The sequence below is a fragment of the Musca domestica genome, unplaced genomic scaffold, assembly GCF_030504385.1.
Source record: "Musca domestica strain aabys unplaced genomic scaffold, Musca_domestica.polishedcontigs.V.1.1 49, whole genome shotgun sequence".
Taxonomy (NCBI): domain Eukaryota; kingdom Metazoa; phylum Arthropoda; class Insecta; order Diptera; family Muscidae; genus Musca; species Musca domestica.
Window position 1 is genome coordinate 5,264,778 of NW_026712344.1, and position 15,915 is coordinate 5,280,692.

A 15,915-nucleotide genomic window follows, 5' to 3' on the forward strand; every position below is an offset into this window, starting at 1 on the left:
ATTCTTTGTCATTTGTTGTGTATATTTTTTAATGATAAATATAATAACTAACCCTTAGCGTGAATAACAAATTGCAAGATTTTATTTTGAGTTTCTTGTGTAATGATTATAAAACAAAATTATTATTTTTCTAATATTATGTCAAAGAAGAACTGAAGACGTATAAAATACATATAAAACTTGAAAAAATAATAAGTGTTTTTCGTATTATTCTAAAACTGGAGTTAATCACAAAAAAAGAAAGGAAAATTATTATTCTTTGTCATTTGTTGTGTATATTTTTTAATGATAAATATAATAACTAACCCTTAGCGTGAATAACAAATTGCAAGATTTTATTTTGAATTTCCTGTGTAATGATTATAAAACAAAATTATTATTTTTCTAATATTATATCAAAGAAGAACTGAAGGCGTATAAAATACATATAAAACTTGAAAAATTAATAAGTGTTTTTCGTATTATTCTAAAACGTAAATATTCGCAACTATTACTAAGTGTACCTATTTCAGGTTGCCTTTTTTATTCAAACATAATTAACCCAAAACGAAAAAAGTTTATTCCAGAACATGGTAGAAGAATATAGTAATAGTAATACTAGTGTTTTTTACTTTACCTGGGATGCCTTTTTTTATTAACAAGAGGGTTTTTTTATTGTTTAAAATTCAATTAAAAAATAAATTCTTTATTCACTTGATTTGTTTTAAGTTTTCGTGGTTTCCAGTGGTTTTTTGTGGCAAATTCAAATTTTGTGATCGTGTTGTTGAAATACAATAATTAGTGTGATTTTTGTTGTATTTTTTGTGTAACAATTCATGTAAATTTTATGTATGATTTTTTGTGTAACAATTCATGTATTTTTGTAAATTTTGTAAATTTTGTATTGACTTGTGATCGTGTTGTATATTTGTTGATTAAGTAATTTTATGATGTTTGTTGTGTGTAGTATGAAAATGTTCTGAAATTATGTTTGTTAATTTAAATGTTCACTTTATTTTCTTTAATTTTCACTTGTCACTGGGGAGCACTTTTAACTTTCGCGGGCGCGATTTCAAAACGAACTGTGTCGATGCCTAATTTGCATCAGCTCAGCAACCAAATTTGCAAATCAATTTGTTGCTTATTTACTTCCAGTCAGTTGGAAGTTACCGGTGACTGCGTATTTGTATTGGTGCAACATATATTACATATATTTACAATTTTGCCGCAGTGGCCGTTAACTCCAACTGACAGTGGAGATCAAAAGTTTACGCATTCGTAAACATTTCTGGGCCCCCGAGTGACAAGTGTAAATCTTCAATTCCGCTTGCTCCATACAATTTTCAGCAGCAGGCATGTTCCGGATCGGTCCAGCGAACACATATCCCAGTTGTGTGTTGAACGCCCGTACATCCCCTAATCCAACCGCCACACACCCACTTTTGCGAATCGCGTTGTATGTATCCGCCCCTAATTCCACATCTATGGGCGTGTTCCCCCTAGGATCTGGGTCGGCGATGGCGTAATTAGTGAAGCCCCGGGTGGGGTCTTCCAACAGAGCCTCCGAATAAAGTCGCCTGGGTAGTTTGTCGCTCACCACCGCATTTACTTGCAGAGACCAGCTGCTGCTTATTCTTCTGGGTCGTATAGTGAATGTGGTTATGCGTTGCCCCTTATATATACGGTGCTGCAGCCCAAACCGCCTATATGCCGCATATGAAATGGTGGTCATTGTTGCCGACTGGCTCATCAGTGCCCGCACCATCACGAACCCTTCCATCCCTTCGGCCATTAATCTGATCATTACGGTGGGCACCAACACCAAATCCCATGCAAAGGCTGGTGCGTTTATAGCTTCCATATTCAGAGGCACCTCATCCAGCTGCGATGCCCCGTGCAGGGTCGTATGGTGCCTGCTGTCGCAACGTCTGCAGCCATCCAAACTGGGGCAATCGGGGGCAAGATGGCTCCTTGCCAGACAGTTCCGACAATAACCACGTCTTTCCACCGTCTCATACCTCTGAAACGGGGTCTGTCGCCGGAACACCGGGCAGGAGTAAAGGCTGTGGTCCTGTTGGCACAGTCCACAGGAGTACTGCCAGTTGCTGGGTCTCTCGCTTACAAGGCGTCTGTTGGGCCTTGCCTCACGTCTGCTCCTCGGTGGCTGGTTGGGACTGCGGGCTCTTCGATTAGGTTGTGGGGCTTGGCGGTTGGGGCTCCGGGCTGAGTTACTGGGGCTGCGGCTCCGGTCTTCCAGGCGCCAGTCTTGATTTGGTAGATAAGCAGCCATATCTGTAAAAAACAAGAAGCGAGTACTATGTTCTTTTAGGAGGAAATATCCGGCTAGTCAGTCGGAGAATAGTTTAACAATTTTGGTAATGGGTCTGCTTATATTGCCACCAGAAGTCCGTATATCCACTACCCGGGTATTTTGATCCGTGCCCTGATAAGATTTTTGAACGCGACCCAACTTCCACTCGTTTGGAGCGAGTCTGTCATCCTTAACCACTACTAAATCTCCCTCTTTAACGTTGTCTTTTTGGTATTTCCATTTGGTTCGTCGATGGAGTTCATGCAAATATTCTAACTTCCATCTGTTACAAAAATATTGGGAAATCACTCTAAGTCGTTTCCACCTATTTACTAAATTTATGTCTGTGTCTGAAACATCGGGCTCCGCTGGAGCAAGCATTGATGTCCCTATAAGAAAATGACCGGGAGTCAAGGGTGACAAATCATTAGGATCGTCGCTAGATGGACTTAATGGTCGCGAATTGAGACAAGCTTCTATTCGGGCTAAAATTGTTGTAAATTCCTCAAACGTGAAGTTCATTTTCGGTATACTTTTCTTTAAATGAAGTTTAAATGACTTAACTCCTGCTTCCCACAAGCCACCCATGTGCGGTGCACCAGGTGGGATGAATTTCCAACTAAGATTTTGGTAAAAATTGCTATCAATCGTACTTGTTTGAAGGCTTTTGATAAGCGCAATTCTATCTCTTTTTATTAAATCGACAGCTCCAACGAAATTGGTTCCATTGTCGGAATAAATACAAGACGGACACCCTCGGCGGCTAACGAATCTTGAAAACGCGGCAAGAAATGCGTGGGTTGAGAGGTCGCTTGTAGGCTCTAAATGTATTGCCTTGGTCGCAAAGCAGACAAAAAGACACACATAACCTTTTGTGATGAAACAAGCTCTTCCAGAATAACTTTTGATGTTGAAGGGTCCCGCAAAATCAACACCAGTATTTGTGAAGGGTCTGGACAGAAAAGTTCGTTCGGGTGGAAGTGATGCCATTATTTGTTCCTGCGTCCTTTTTTTATGTATAATGCATATTTTACAGTGACGAAGGATTTTCTTGACCAGCGACTTTAGTCCAAATATCCAGAATTCGGACCTTATTATTCGAGTCATCAACTGATTTCCGCCATGCAAAGTGAGTTTATGAACAAAGTCCACCAACAACTGGCTAAAGATTGCTCCATGTGGCAAAATTATAGGATGACGTTCATTGTATGTTAAGGCAGTAGATTGTACCAATCTTCCATTGGCTCTCACGATGCCTTTCGAATCTAAAAACGGATTTAAGGTCAAAAGTGGACTTGTTGATGAAATTCGAGTCTTTTTCCTCAATGCTTCATATTCGTTCATGTAGAAGAACCTTTGAGTCTGTATTATGCTTGCTCGTTTTCCATCTTGAATTTCGGCAGCTGTAAGCTCGTTTGACGTCATCCTAAGTTGTCTGTCTGATCCAGTGTTTTTCCTGAACCTCAAAGCATATGCGTATGAACGATAAACTTTAGCTAACGATGAGAAATTCTTTAAGGGGTCATCTTTTTCCTCAAGCAGCGTAAGAGTTTTGACTGCTTTTGCCTCTAAATTAGTATCGCTTTCAATTGTATTTGATGGCCAACGGTCCTTGGGCCATGTGAGCCAGTGAGGTCCATGCCACCAGAGTTGTAGATTATGCAATTCGAGAGGTGAACATCCTCGGCTGGCTATATCAGCTGGATTGTTTTCAGAGTCAATGTGCCTCCAGTTCTCTTGACCCACACCCTCAGAAATCTCCGAAACTCGGTTTCCTACAAATGTGCTCCAATGACAAGGTGGCTTTTTTAACCAAGCCAACACAATCGTGGAATCTGTCCAAAATTGGGTCGTATAGTGAGAAATTTGTAGATTATTCGTTATCGATACGGCCAGTTTGGATAACAGAACTGCGCCACATAATTCGAGTCTAGGAATAGAGAGCTTTTTGATCGGAGCTACCCGAGTCTTTGCAGCTAACAAGAATGTATGTGCGCTTTTGTCAGTATTTTCGACTCGAATGTATATGGCTGCTCCATATGCGTTTTCCGAAGCATCACAAAAGCCATGAATTTCCACCGTACTGTCTGCGGTGTATTGAATCCATCTTGGTACTTTAAGTTTTTCTATATTTTGGCTATTTTTCACGAAATTATTCCAGTTTATTTGGGTCAAAGGCTTCAACGTTTCATCCCAATCAATTTTGTCCAGCCAGATTTGCTGCATTATAAGTTTTGCTACAACCACCACTGGCGCCAGCCATCCACAAGGGTCAAACAATTTGGCTATTGTTGATAGGACTTCTCTTTTTGTATGTCTTTCTTGATTTTCCATTTGTGGTGGCGTAAAAGAGAAAAAATCTGCGGAAATATTCCATCGAATCCCCAATGTTTTTGTGGAAGCATCCTCAGAAATATCTAACCAATTCAGTGGCAGTAAATTTTCTTCCGGAATATCTTTGATTACATTGTGTTCATTTGAGGCCCATTTCATTAGAGTAAATCCAGCTGAGTCCAAAGCAGCTACTAATTCCTTTCTGGCCATGATTGATTCCTCCAATGTATGGCCCCCAGCCAGTACATCATCAACGTATAAATTATTCAATATTATATCCGCTGCTCTAGGGTGCGAATCTTTAACATCCTCTGCTAACTTAATGAGAGTTCTCAATGCCAAAAACGGCGCGCAATTTACTCCAAAGGTCACTGTTAGTAGTTCGTAATCCTCTATAGGGTCTGATGGTGATTTCCTGAATAAAATCCTTTGATATTTTGTTTGACTTGGGTCTAAAAGTATTTGCCGATACATCTTTGTAATGTCGGCGTTAAATGCGTATTTGAAAAATCTCCATTTTAAAATTTGTAGTACCAAGTCCTGTTGTAATATGGGTCCAGGAAATAGTATGTCGTTTAGACTTGTTTTATTCGATGAAGGGCATGAAGCGTTGAATACGACTCTTAACTTTGTTGTAATACGGTCTGGCTTTATAACTGCGTGATGTGGCAGGTAATAATTGGGCATATCGTTAATTTCATTTGGGTTAATTTTCCTCATGTGGCCAAGTTCGAGGTACTCGAGTATCGAATTGTCGTACTGTTCCTTGATATCTGCTGTTTTCATAAGTTTCCTTTCCATTCGATAGAATTGAGCTAAAGCAATATTTCTAGAAGTCCCCAATTCCTCGCATTTTTTAAATGGGAGAGTCACAACATATCTTCCATTTTTGTTCCGTATTGTTGTGTCAATGAAATTCGATTCGCAATATTGGTCTTCTTCTGACCGTAAAACTTTTTTAGGGGTCTCTTCCACCTCCCAAAAACGTGTAAGTATTTTCTCAATGGATGTTGTGTTTAACAATGCAATTTGTTTTCGTTGGCTAGCATTTCCAGGAATGGGTCCTCCTACAATCCATCCAAATTTTGTACTTTGAGTTAAAATTGATCCATAAGTTTTCATTGGAATCCCAAGCGTAAATATCAAAGGTCCTATATCCATACCGATGAGTAAATCAATTGGTCGACTAATGTAGAATTTCGGATCAGCAAGTTCCAATGATGTTAAATCTCTAAGTTGTGATTTGTGTAAGTTTTGTGGTGGTAGATTTGATGGTAAGTTCTTTAAAACTGGAGCCCAAACTTCCAGTTTAAAGCTAGGGTCGAATTTGGATCGTAAGGTAAACAGACAAGATTTCGTTGATGTCTCTGAAACGAATTGACTTAAGCCAGTAACATGAACTAAGCTGTTTCTTGTTGGCAACTTCAGAAGATTTTTAAGTTTTTCCGAAATAAATGTTGATTGTGATCCAGAGTCTATGAGCGCTCTTGCATCGTAAAGTTGTCCTCTGGTTTCTATCTGCACCATGGCTGTAAAGAGTAGTGTACCTCCAGATTGTTGCTGACTAATTGGCTTATCTTGAAGGGTCAAAGTTGTAACTGTAGCTGGTTCTAGGTTTGGTGTGGACTGTATTTCTGTTGTTTGAGCGGCGGCACTTGTTCTAGGTCTTGTCTCCACTCTAGCTAGGTATGTATTTGTAGATTGGGTTTCCGTTCCCTTATGTAACAAAGTATGATGTCTCATTGTGCAAGTTCGACATCCAAATCGACTTTTACAATCCTTTACACCATGGTGCGCTGACAAACAGTTATAGCATAAATGAGATGTTTTCACGATATGAATTCTATCATTTACATTTTTTCTTAAAAACTCCGTGCAATCTCTGACAAAATGATTAGCCTTGCACACTTGGCATTGTTGGGCATTTTGTGTATTGTTGTTTGGGCGGTTCTGTTGTTGATGCTGATTAGAATTTGGCCTTCCTCCCAAATTATTCGTATTCTTTGTGACATTTGTTTGAAATGTATTCGAAAATCTGGGTTTGTTGTAAGTGGGTTGTTTCTGTTGACAAAATTTCGAAGTCGTAGGCTTTATATTTCCAACAGATTCCATAGTTTTGAATTTGTTCGTTAAAAATGTGTCGAATTGTTCCCATTCTGGAAGTATTTTGCAGTTACTCAGTGATTTCTCGAATTCCTCTAGAAAATTTCTTGGTAATTTTGAAGAGCAAATGTATATTAGAAGAGGATCCCATCCTTTGACATCGACTTCTAGCAATTCCAATGTCTGTATACAGCTGTTGACAGTTCGTTGTAATTTTTGTATTGAATGACTTGAATCGCCAGAAACTGCAGGTAGATTAAAAAGTGTTTTTATCTCCTCATTTACTTGCATCCGTTTATTTTCATATCTATCAGTAAGATTTTTCCATGCAAGTTCAAATCCATCATTAGTCAATGGCACGTGAATAATAATTTCCTTTGCTTCCCCAGTGGTTTTTTGTTTCAAGTGAAATAGTTTTTCTACGTTGCTTAGCTTTGATCCTTTTATATAAATTGCCGTAAATAAGTCTCTAAACGTGGGCCATTCTCGATATCCTCCTTTAAAGGTGTCCGTATCGCATGGTGGTAAGCGAGATACGGGAGCAAAATCCAAATCCTTTTTCTGCTGTGTCTCCAATGACTCTCGTTTTGTTTGTTCCAACATCTGTTTTTCTCGAACATTCTGTAATTGAATGTTGACGGCACTTAAAGCCTTTTTATATGCGTCCATCGCCTCCATATAATTTTTCCTTAACTTGTTTTTATCAATAACCTTTTCTCCTTCTTTTGCTTCATGCTCTCTGCAATCGATATAAGCTCTCCTTACTTGACTCCAATTTGAATTCAATTCCAAACGTGTAGTTTCCAAAGTGTCCACAGTATCCTCTGGGTTGGTAATTGAAAAAATCGAAATAAAATCCAACAAGTCGTTGACGCTGTTAGCGAATTTGTCGCATAGTGATTTGTCCATCTTCTTAGTTGTGCGAGAAACCTTTCAAAAATTTGGTTTATTGTCCAAAATCCAAAAGAAGCCCAACGAGAAGGACTTACTCTGTTTAGAAATTCAACTTTTCTTCAACTTTTTGTGTTTCAAAAGCGAGAAAGTATCTTCCTTTATTTTGCAACGAATTACCTATTGGGTCAATATTTCCAAAAACTACCGAGAAAATTTGAAAAATAATAATTTTGGTGAACGCTTCGACTGTTATACAGTTTTTCAATCCAAAATCTGGAGAAATTAATTTTCCAAAATTCGTCCTTAAACGTATTTGAATATAGTTGGATGAGCGAAAGGTCAACTGAGAGAAGCTTTATCCGATTATAAAAGAGAAAAAATATTCCGCTTCAAGAAAAACGAATGAAGAAAAAAAAATATATATACAAAAAAATTCAGTGAAATTGTATAAAAAAAATGAGTCAGAAAATTGTAGAGTGATTATTGGACAGCTCCGTCTATCCACCAAGTGAGATGTATGCCAAAGTAGGAAATGTTTGCTGGGTTGTCGTAAAATTCCGAAAAATCCAAATTCCAAAATTGCATATAATCTCTTACGATATCCTTTGTTAGGAAGCCTTTATGGCTTTTCCAATTTAAACTTTTCTCCAAAAGTAAGTTTCTTTAAAGTAGGGTCTGAATATTTCTCTGAAGTGACAAATATTCTAAGAGCGCTACGATGTTATTCAGCAACGAAATAAAAAATTTCGATGCACAAAAATATTTTTGGGTCAAAACCCCCAGATATTGTTTCCAAAAAGTTCCTCAAAAAGTAAAAAATTCCGAAAATATTCCAAAAAATTAATAATTTCTGGGTCAAAAAGCAGCCTTTTTCATCAAAAGAATTAAAAAGTTGCACAATTCCCAAAATTATTGCAAAAGATTTAGAATATTTTAGATCAAAGCAAGATAAAACAAAAAAGCTGAAAATTTTTAAAAATTAATTAAATTAATTAGAAAATATATGAAGATAATATTGTTGTTTAAATTCCGTCTGTCCACCAGACACTGATAAAAAATGTTTCAAAAATGTTAATTTTGTCTGTCCATCAGACTTCAACAATTGCGTAGAAAACTTTAATAAATCACAGAGGTTAGGATTTATTGCATAAGTCTATGTCACCAGACTTTGTTATTTAATTCGCTATGTATTTGCTTTTAAATATGGCGCTATGTAGTTGACGGCGTTATGTTTTTCCAATATGTATATGTGTAATTTGAGATATAAAGTTTATGTATTCGTAGTGACGCCAACTTTCCAAAAAATTTCCATATAGAAGACTGTATGTACAAATATGGCGAAGTTAAATGCCTGAACTCCACGTTCAGCTAATTTCCAAGAATAAAATGGCGTTTATATATTTGTAATGACGCCAAATTTCCAAAAAATTTCCACTTTTTTATATAGAAGCCGCAAACTATGTTTGTGTGAGTCTTTTATATTAATGTCCGTCCGACCAAAAGATCACAAATCTAATTTTTTTTGCCAATTTTTAGGTTAATATTCCCGAAAATTGCGCAAAAAATGTCAATGGGGCAAGCAGCAGATTCCAAAAAAGTGTCAAAGAAATTTGCTTATATGGCTCAGAACAAATATTAATGATCTGCCAGAGCCAAATATGCTTTTTTTGTCTTTAAAAATACGAAAACTTTCCACAAGTACTCACTTTGACGAATTTCTGGGTCTCTTCTTGGCCTTTTTTCGGGTCTCCCTCCTGGAATATGCTGGGTCTCCTTTCTGTTTTTTGTAAAAATGTTCTTTTTAATTGTTTGTCGGTATTTTGTAGTTTGTAGTTTTGTACCACTTTGCACTGTTCTCTGTTTGTACGTATTTGTAATTTTTTGTGAAAAATGATAATTTTTATTTTTTTTGTAATTTTAAATATATTTTGTATTTTTCCAATTGTGTTCCACTATGCAAGGTCCTTTTTTGCACCACTGTGAAACGACAATTCGGTTTGTAGGGTCACATTTAGCAATCACACTAATTTTTCCAGTTTTTTTTGGTTTTGTAATTTTTTCCACTTGGCACCACTGTTCTTCTTTTTTATATTTTTTGCCACGATTAAATTTTTTCCACAGTTAAATTTTTACCACTGTTCAATTTTATCCACTGTTCAATTTTTTTTCCACTGTTCAATTTTTTCCACTGTTAAATTTTTACCACTGTTCAATTTTTTTCCACTGTTCAATTTTTTCCACTGTTAAAATTTTTTTTTTTTGTTTTATTTTTTTTGAAATTTGTTATGCAAACATTTTTTTGTTACACTGTTAATGAACCCTTTGGTTCATTATTCTCTTTTGTTCCGCTTTGTATTTATTTGTTCAATTTTTTTCACTAAGCGGTTCCTTTTATTTCTTTTTTTTTCTTTGTACTTCTGTTACATATGTAACATATGTACTCACGGTTCTTTGTTGCTTGTTTCAAATCTTTTTAACTTCTTTTTTTTTATATGTTCGATGAACTTTTTGTTTGTCACGCACTAATGTGTATATATGTAAACCGCATTTTTTTTTTTTTTTTTTCGTTTTTAGTTATTTAAAAAACTGCACTTTAATCCGGCTCGAAGGACCAAATGTTTTTTACTTTACCTGGGATGCCTTTTTTTATTAACAAGAGGGTTTTTTTATTGTTTAAAATTCAATTAAAAAATAAATTCTTTATTCACTTGATTTGTTTTAAGTTTTCGTGGTTTCCAGTGGTTTTTTGTGGCAAATTCAAATTTTGTGATCGTGTTGTTGAAATACAATAATTAGTGTGATTTTTGTTGTATTTTTTGTGTAACAATTCATGTAAATTTTATGTATGATTTTTTGTGTAACAATTCATGTATTTTTGTAAATTTTGTAAATTTTGTATTGACTTGTGATCGTGTTGTATATTTGTTGATTAAGTAATTTTATGATGTTTGTTGTGTGTAGTATGAAAATGTTCTGAAATTATGTTTGTTAATTTAAATGTTCACTTTATTTTCTTTAATTTTCACTTGTCACTGGGGAGCACTTTTAACTTTCGCGGGCGCGATTTCAAAACGAACTGTGTCGATGCCTAATTTGCATCAGCTCAGCAACCAAATTTGCAAATCAATTTGTTGCTTATTTACTTCCAGTCAGTTGGAAGTTACCGGTGACTGCGTATTTGTATTGGTGCAACATATATTACATATATTTACAATTTTGCCGCAGTGGCCGTTAACTCCAACTGACAGTGGAGATCAAAAGTTTACGCATTCGTAAACAACTAGTGTCAAACTCGATGTGACGTTTTGTGATTTAATTCCATTTCTTGATATACAGGGCAATGTGAATATATGACATATTCGTATTATTCTATCATGCATTTTTTCGAAGAATTCTGAGACTAATATACTGATCAGATATTAAAAAACCTACGCTTAAACTAGCTTTAAAAATATTTTTAAAAATACACGCTCCCAATATTGGCATTTCTACCGTTAATATCGATAACAAAGTAGCGATATTGTCATCGATTGATTACCCGCTCTAATAGATTTTCGATAGCACATTGTTTTTTTGTTGACAATAGAACTTCACGTGGTAGTGGCACAAATTTATTTTTATTTACAATTTCAACAGATAGACTGTTTGATTTACTTATTATTTTTTGAATTATAATGAAGGAAAAAGTAGAAATTGAAAAGGTATATGGCCGTAAGAAAAATGGCGTTGTACCCACACTTAGTAAGTTATATGAATAAATTGTAAGTCTTTTATCCTCTAAATTATGTTTTTTTAGTGAAATTTCAAAATGGAAAACTGTCTGCATTCACGAAGGAAAATACAAATTTTACACGCTTAAGGTGTAATGAAGACCATGCCAAATTCGGTGCGTTATTGGCGGCCAATGGTAATCTCTATCATGGGGTCATCAACAATAGCGAAGCTAATGAGCTGACGGATATGTATATTTGCGTTCGCAACAAGACAACAAATAAGGTATGATGCATTTTAGATTTAAGCTCTTCAGATAGGTTGCCGCAGAAATGTCTTTTGTTGGCAGGCTGGAAGATGATACTTCCTGATTTCCTGCACTTTTAATAATTTTTGAAATGAACTAGCTGCTGTAATACATTTTCACTTCTTAGCCTCTTAAACTCACTATCTACAGAAAGTTTTCATATATATTTGGGAAATCTTTGACTTGAAAAGCTTTCCAATCGAAACAAAATATAAAAAGTAACAAATGCAATCGGATCTTGTATACCAATAATAACAATATCTTAAAGTACGTATTGATTTGAATCGTTTATCTATATTCAGATGACAATCATACCTATTGATCAGGTGAATTTTAAAAACACAATCTATGGTGAATTGGATCAAATCAAGAAGAGCAACTTGTCCGATCAAGTAACAAAAATGACACTTTTGAAAAAATTCGGTGGTCGAAAGGCTTCACGTTACGTTAATGATCAGGAACAAATGAGAATGGACATTGTTGTTGTTGAGGACAGTCTAAATCAAACAGTAAATGAATCAATGTTGGACAACGAAGAGGAAGTAGTGGACAATACAAAATATTTTGATAGCATTAGACCACCATGTAACAAAAATGCCGATAAAATTAGCGACATTTATCAATTGTCTGATGTTGTACCTACCGAACTTATGGATCGTTTAGATGAAGAAGCTAAAACGGTGTATCAAACAAATATAGATCAAATACCGTAAGTATATTTACATATATTTCAAATGTTACGAGTAATAAATCAATTTTCATTGTTCTATTTTTTTCAGAATAAGTTCGGAATATTTAAAAAAACTTATTGTAGATATACAACAAGGTACACTGAGTGCGGAAAACTTAGAACGCATAAAAATCATTTTATATATGGACTGTTTGCTCAACTTAATCAAATCGCGTGTTAGGTCACTTAAAAAAGCTGAGCTTTCGAAAATTTCTGAAAAGATTGAAAACAATGTACGTGATCGTTTTGCTGATCCCAATTCCAGTGTTAGGTAAGAGTTTATTTACCCCAATCATAATAAGTAACATAACGTCCGTTTTTGTTTTGTTTTAGTGGTTCCCGTACCGTTTTCTCCACGGAAAAGGCGTTGTGTTATTTCATTGTTATGGCCCTATTGGTTAGTGGAAATTATCAAACTGATGCCGCTGTTTTGTCGCAAGACCTGAATGCTCCACGTGCAAAAATAATGAAATACGCTCACATCGTATATGCATTGCCCAAGTCAAGATCATCAACATTAACATTAAAAGCGCCAAAAAATGTTCCTCCTCTGCCCACTAAGTTTTCACGAAGAAAGAAGGAATAAGAACAGCGATTAGTAAGTTAGTTAAATTTTCTGATTTTACTGAAAAAAAATAAAATCGTTAAAACAAACACAAATGGGTATTTTTAATTTTTATTTAAAAAAGAATCTTTGAAAAAAATTAAAAGATTGAGCTGAATTAAAAGCCACATGAGTTGGGGTTTTGAGAACCTCGTTGGTTTAAGCTCTTTGCTGCTTAACATGCACAATTAACTCTTTCCGACTTACTTGAATCTCAAAATCTGTACCAGGCTAGTCGACACCACAGAAGAACAAAACATCGCTCAATTGAAGACCAGGTTAAATTCAAAGTCTTGCGAGCACGTCATTTAAAGACATTGAAAGCTTTGGGTTCATCTAAAACAACAAAATAGTCATGTATTTGCTGAGGGGCAGAATCAGGTCTCAAGTGCACTGCACATTAAAAGCCTCCAAGAAGAACTAGGGATGTACATTATCTTTCTGCGTATTGTGGGCCCCCGAAATTGTATGCTGCTAACTAAGGCCATTCAGGATAGGCTTCAAGTAATTTGACAAAACGAAGACCTTCAGCAAATTGCGCATATTAACATTTCAAAATTTTTGTTAGCCAAAACCTGTCTGTGAAAGTCTAAGTTAAATTGATATGTTTCCATTAGATTTAACTTCCGCTCTCCCTTCTGTAAATTTGAGACTACGGAATATAGTTTCGATCTTTTCGAAGCAGATTATATAATATCTAAATAAATCAAGCCATCCCTCCTGTTTGAAAGTCAGAAATTTAATACATAATCCAATTCTTCAGTGGGTGTGCTTTTAGTAGATGTAGGTATAACTTATAATTTAAAAACTGGTTTTCTACCCTTCGGTTAAAAAGCTTTGCTTATAATTTATGTTGGAACAATCGCAAAAGTCGGTTTAGTTCGCAAAAGTAATGAATTGTATTATATGTTGCTATAGCAAAACAAAATGGTTTGTTGTCATACCAGTTACTGAGTAATAACAAATAAATACATCACCCACGATAAAAATATCATCAAAACTTCCGTGACAAACGTACTGTGCATAGAATAAAAAGAGTGGGGGAAATACGACGTAAACAAATCCCACATTCTTCATACGTTGCAATTTAATTATATTTTCCTCGCAAACATTTTAACGTAAAACTATGGTAATTGCGTTGCTTGTTTTTTTTTTTAGATAATTTATTAAATTATGTAGTATTCGTTTATAATAATTTTAATAAGATTAGTTAGGAATTAGGATACTAGTAATAATATAAACATAAAAATGAAACAAAATAGCAAATTATTAATTTGAATCAAGTAAAAGAATAAACATGAAATTTGAAAAATTCTTACAAATTTATGTTCTGGAAAAATATTGTAATTTTCCTTGTGATTCAAAATTTGTTTAGCAATGATTTTGTTAAAAGTCTATTATAATTATAGATTTTTATTTTTTACATTACAAAAATACATTTTATATTCTCATATATTCGCATTTATGTTTTCTTTTTCTGTTTATTTATTTATAAACTACTATAATTAGAGATAATTTGAATTTCCAATATTTATTTATTCTTTTGCATAAGTGTAAAACAAAGCCACTACTTTGTAAGTTGTTGTTGTCTTGTGATGTTTTTATTGCTGTAACAGCATTGAATGATAGTAGCTTGGGTGTTTATTGATATTTTTGAGTGATTTTTGTTTGCTCTGCTAATTTAAGCTAAAAAAAATGATAAGTTTAAATTTGCCAAACAATTTTGGTTTAGGTTTTTTAATATATTTCAAAGTTGACTGTTTACAATCACTTTCAACAATTTTGTTTGGAAAATTAACGGTTTGTTCTTTTTTGGAAAATAAAATTGGATTTCTACAAAGAGTCTCTCCATCCCTCCCCTTAAAATAAAAAAGAAACATAAAACAGTTAAAAAAATCAATATTTTGTTCTTGCAGCTGCCAGATATTTAATACCATTTTCAATGTTGCATAGTTGTTATTATTGATTCATTGATTTTCCGCTACTTAAACAGAATCGACTTGAAAGTGTTTCGTAAAAAAACTTAAAAATAAAGGATAATTAACATACTATCAAATTTTGCTTATACAGCCAAACCAAAGACCGACACAATACAGTACATTGTCTTGTTCTCCCAGCGCACTGTGCAGCTGCCATCGGTGTCATTGTTCCAATAACATGAACTAGCTGTATGTAGGCCGGCACCATTTTTTTGCATTATCATGGAGGTGACTATGTATTTGTAGGGCTTTTGCTCCTTGGTCAGCATACTGAGACAATTCTCCACCACCTGGCCGGTCCAATTGTTTACCTTGTCGTGCTGGTAGGCGTTGCCACCAATGGTACTCTCGATAGCTTCCTTGATGATTTTGCTTACATCATCTACAATGAATTGGTTCTCTTCGCGTGATTCATCCATGTCGCAAATTGTTTTTAAGATTTCGTTTTGCACTAATACGATTTGTTTAATTTGCTCAACGCAAATCTAATGCACAATTTGTTTGTTTACGATATTTGTTGTTTTGCCTTGTTTTGCAAAAACCTTCACCCGTATTTTGTACGCAATCGAGAATTTTCCGGAACGCTATACTTTTTGTTTGTTGGAATGCAATTCTTCGTCGATCAAACTCAAAAACTCAAGCTTGTGGCGTTTTTTCTCCTATGCCAGCTGTCAATGCCAATTTAATGTTGATTGTCAAATTTGTGTCAAGCCTGTACGTCGTACAACAAAATAATTGTGGCGGTGCGCTATACGACAATGCATGAGACGTCATCCAATGATTAATTGAATACAATGAAAGCGTTTAAGCGATATTTCATGGCAGAAGAATACAGGTAGATGCATCAACGCTTGGGAACATTGGTACGTCAAAAATTTTAAAATGTTTTGTTAAAAATAAATTGTTTTTATTTTTTGTTATACGACGCCAATCGGAGGTTCTTATGATATGCATTTTTCAACA

At 35.0% G+C, this 15,915-nt stretch overlaps 3 protein-coding genes across 4 annotated transcripts; 1 reads left to right on the forward strand and 2 right to left on the reverse strand.

Annotated features, from left to right (window-relative positions):
• Window positions 1-640: 640 nt before the first annotated feature.
• Window positions 641-9,790, reverse strand: LOC131804785 (uncharacterized). 2 transcript variants are annotated; one of them, XM_059127977.1, is made up of 2 exons: window positions 1,318-2,535; window positions 641-958 (listed from the first exon to the last, which is right to left on the reverse strand). In XM_059127977.1, coding segments are annotated over exons 1-2 (954 nt in total). In that variant the 5' UTR covers window positions 2,270-2,535; the 3' UTR covers window positions 641-956. The 2 variants fall into 2 exon arrangements, with proteins under 2 accessions (XP_058983960.1, XP_058983959.1); XM_059127976.1 differs by adding an exon at window positions 9,328-9,790 and having other exon boundaries at window positions 642-2,271.
• Window positions 9,791-11,183: 1,393 nt separating this feature from the next.
• Window positions 11,184-13,029, forward strand: LOC101892391 (uncharacterized). Its single transcript, XM_005184515.4, has 5 exons — window positions 11,184-11,362; window positions 11,418-11,617; window positions 11,942-12,348; window positions 12,419-12,640; window positions 12,703-13,029. The coding sequence occupies exons 1-5, from the start codon at window positions 11,296-11,298 to the stop codon at window positions 12,953-12,955; spliced, it is 1,149 nt and encodes a 382-aa protein (XP_005184572.2). The 5' UTR covers window positions 11,184-11,295; the 3' UTR covers window positions 12,956-13,029.
• A 1,334-nt stretch (window positions 13,030-14,363) lies between these two features.
• Window positions 14,364-15,644, reverse strand: LOC101892221 (dynein light chain Tctex-type). The gene is made up of 2 exons (XM_059127942.1): window positions 14,908-15,644; window positions 14,364-14,832 (listed from the first exon to the last, which is right to left on the reverse strand). The coding sequence occupies exon 1, from the start codon at window positions 15,369-15,371 to the stop codon at window positions 15,036-15,038; it is 336 nt and encodes a 111-aa protein (XP_058983925.1). The 5' UTR covers window positions 15,372-15,644; the 3' UTR covers window positions 14,364-14,832; window positions 14,908-15,035.
• Between the last annotated feature and the right edge of the window lie 271 nt (window positions 15,645-15,915).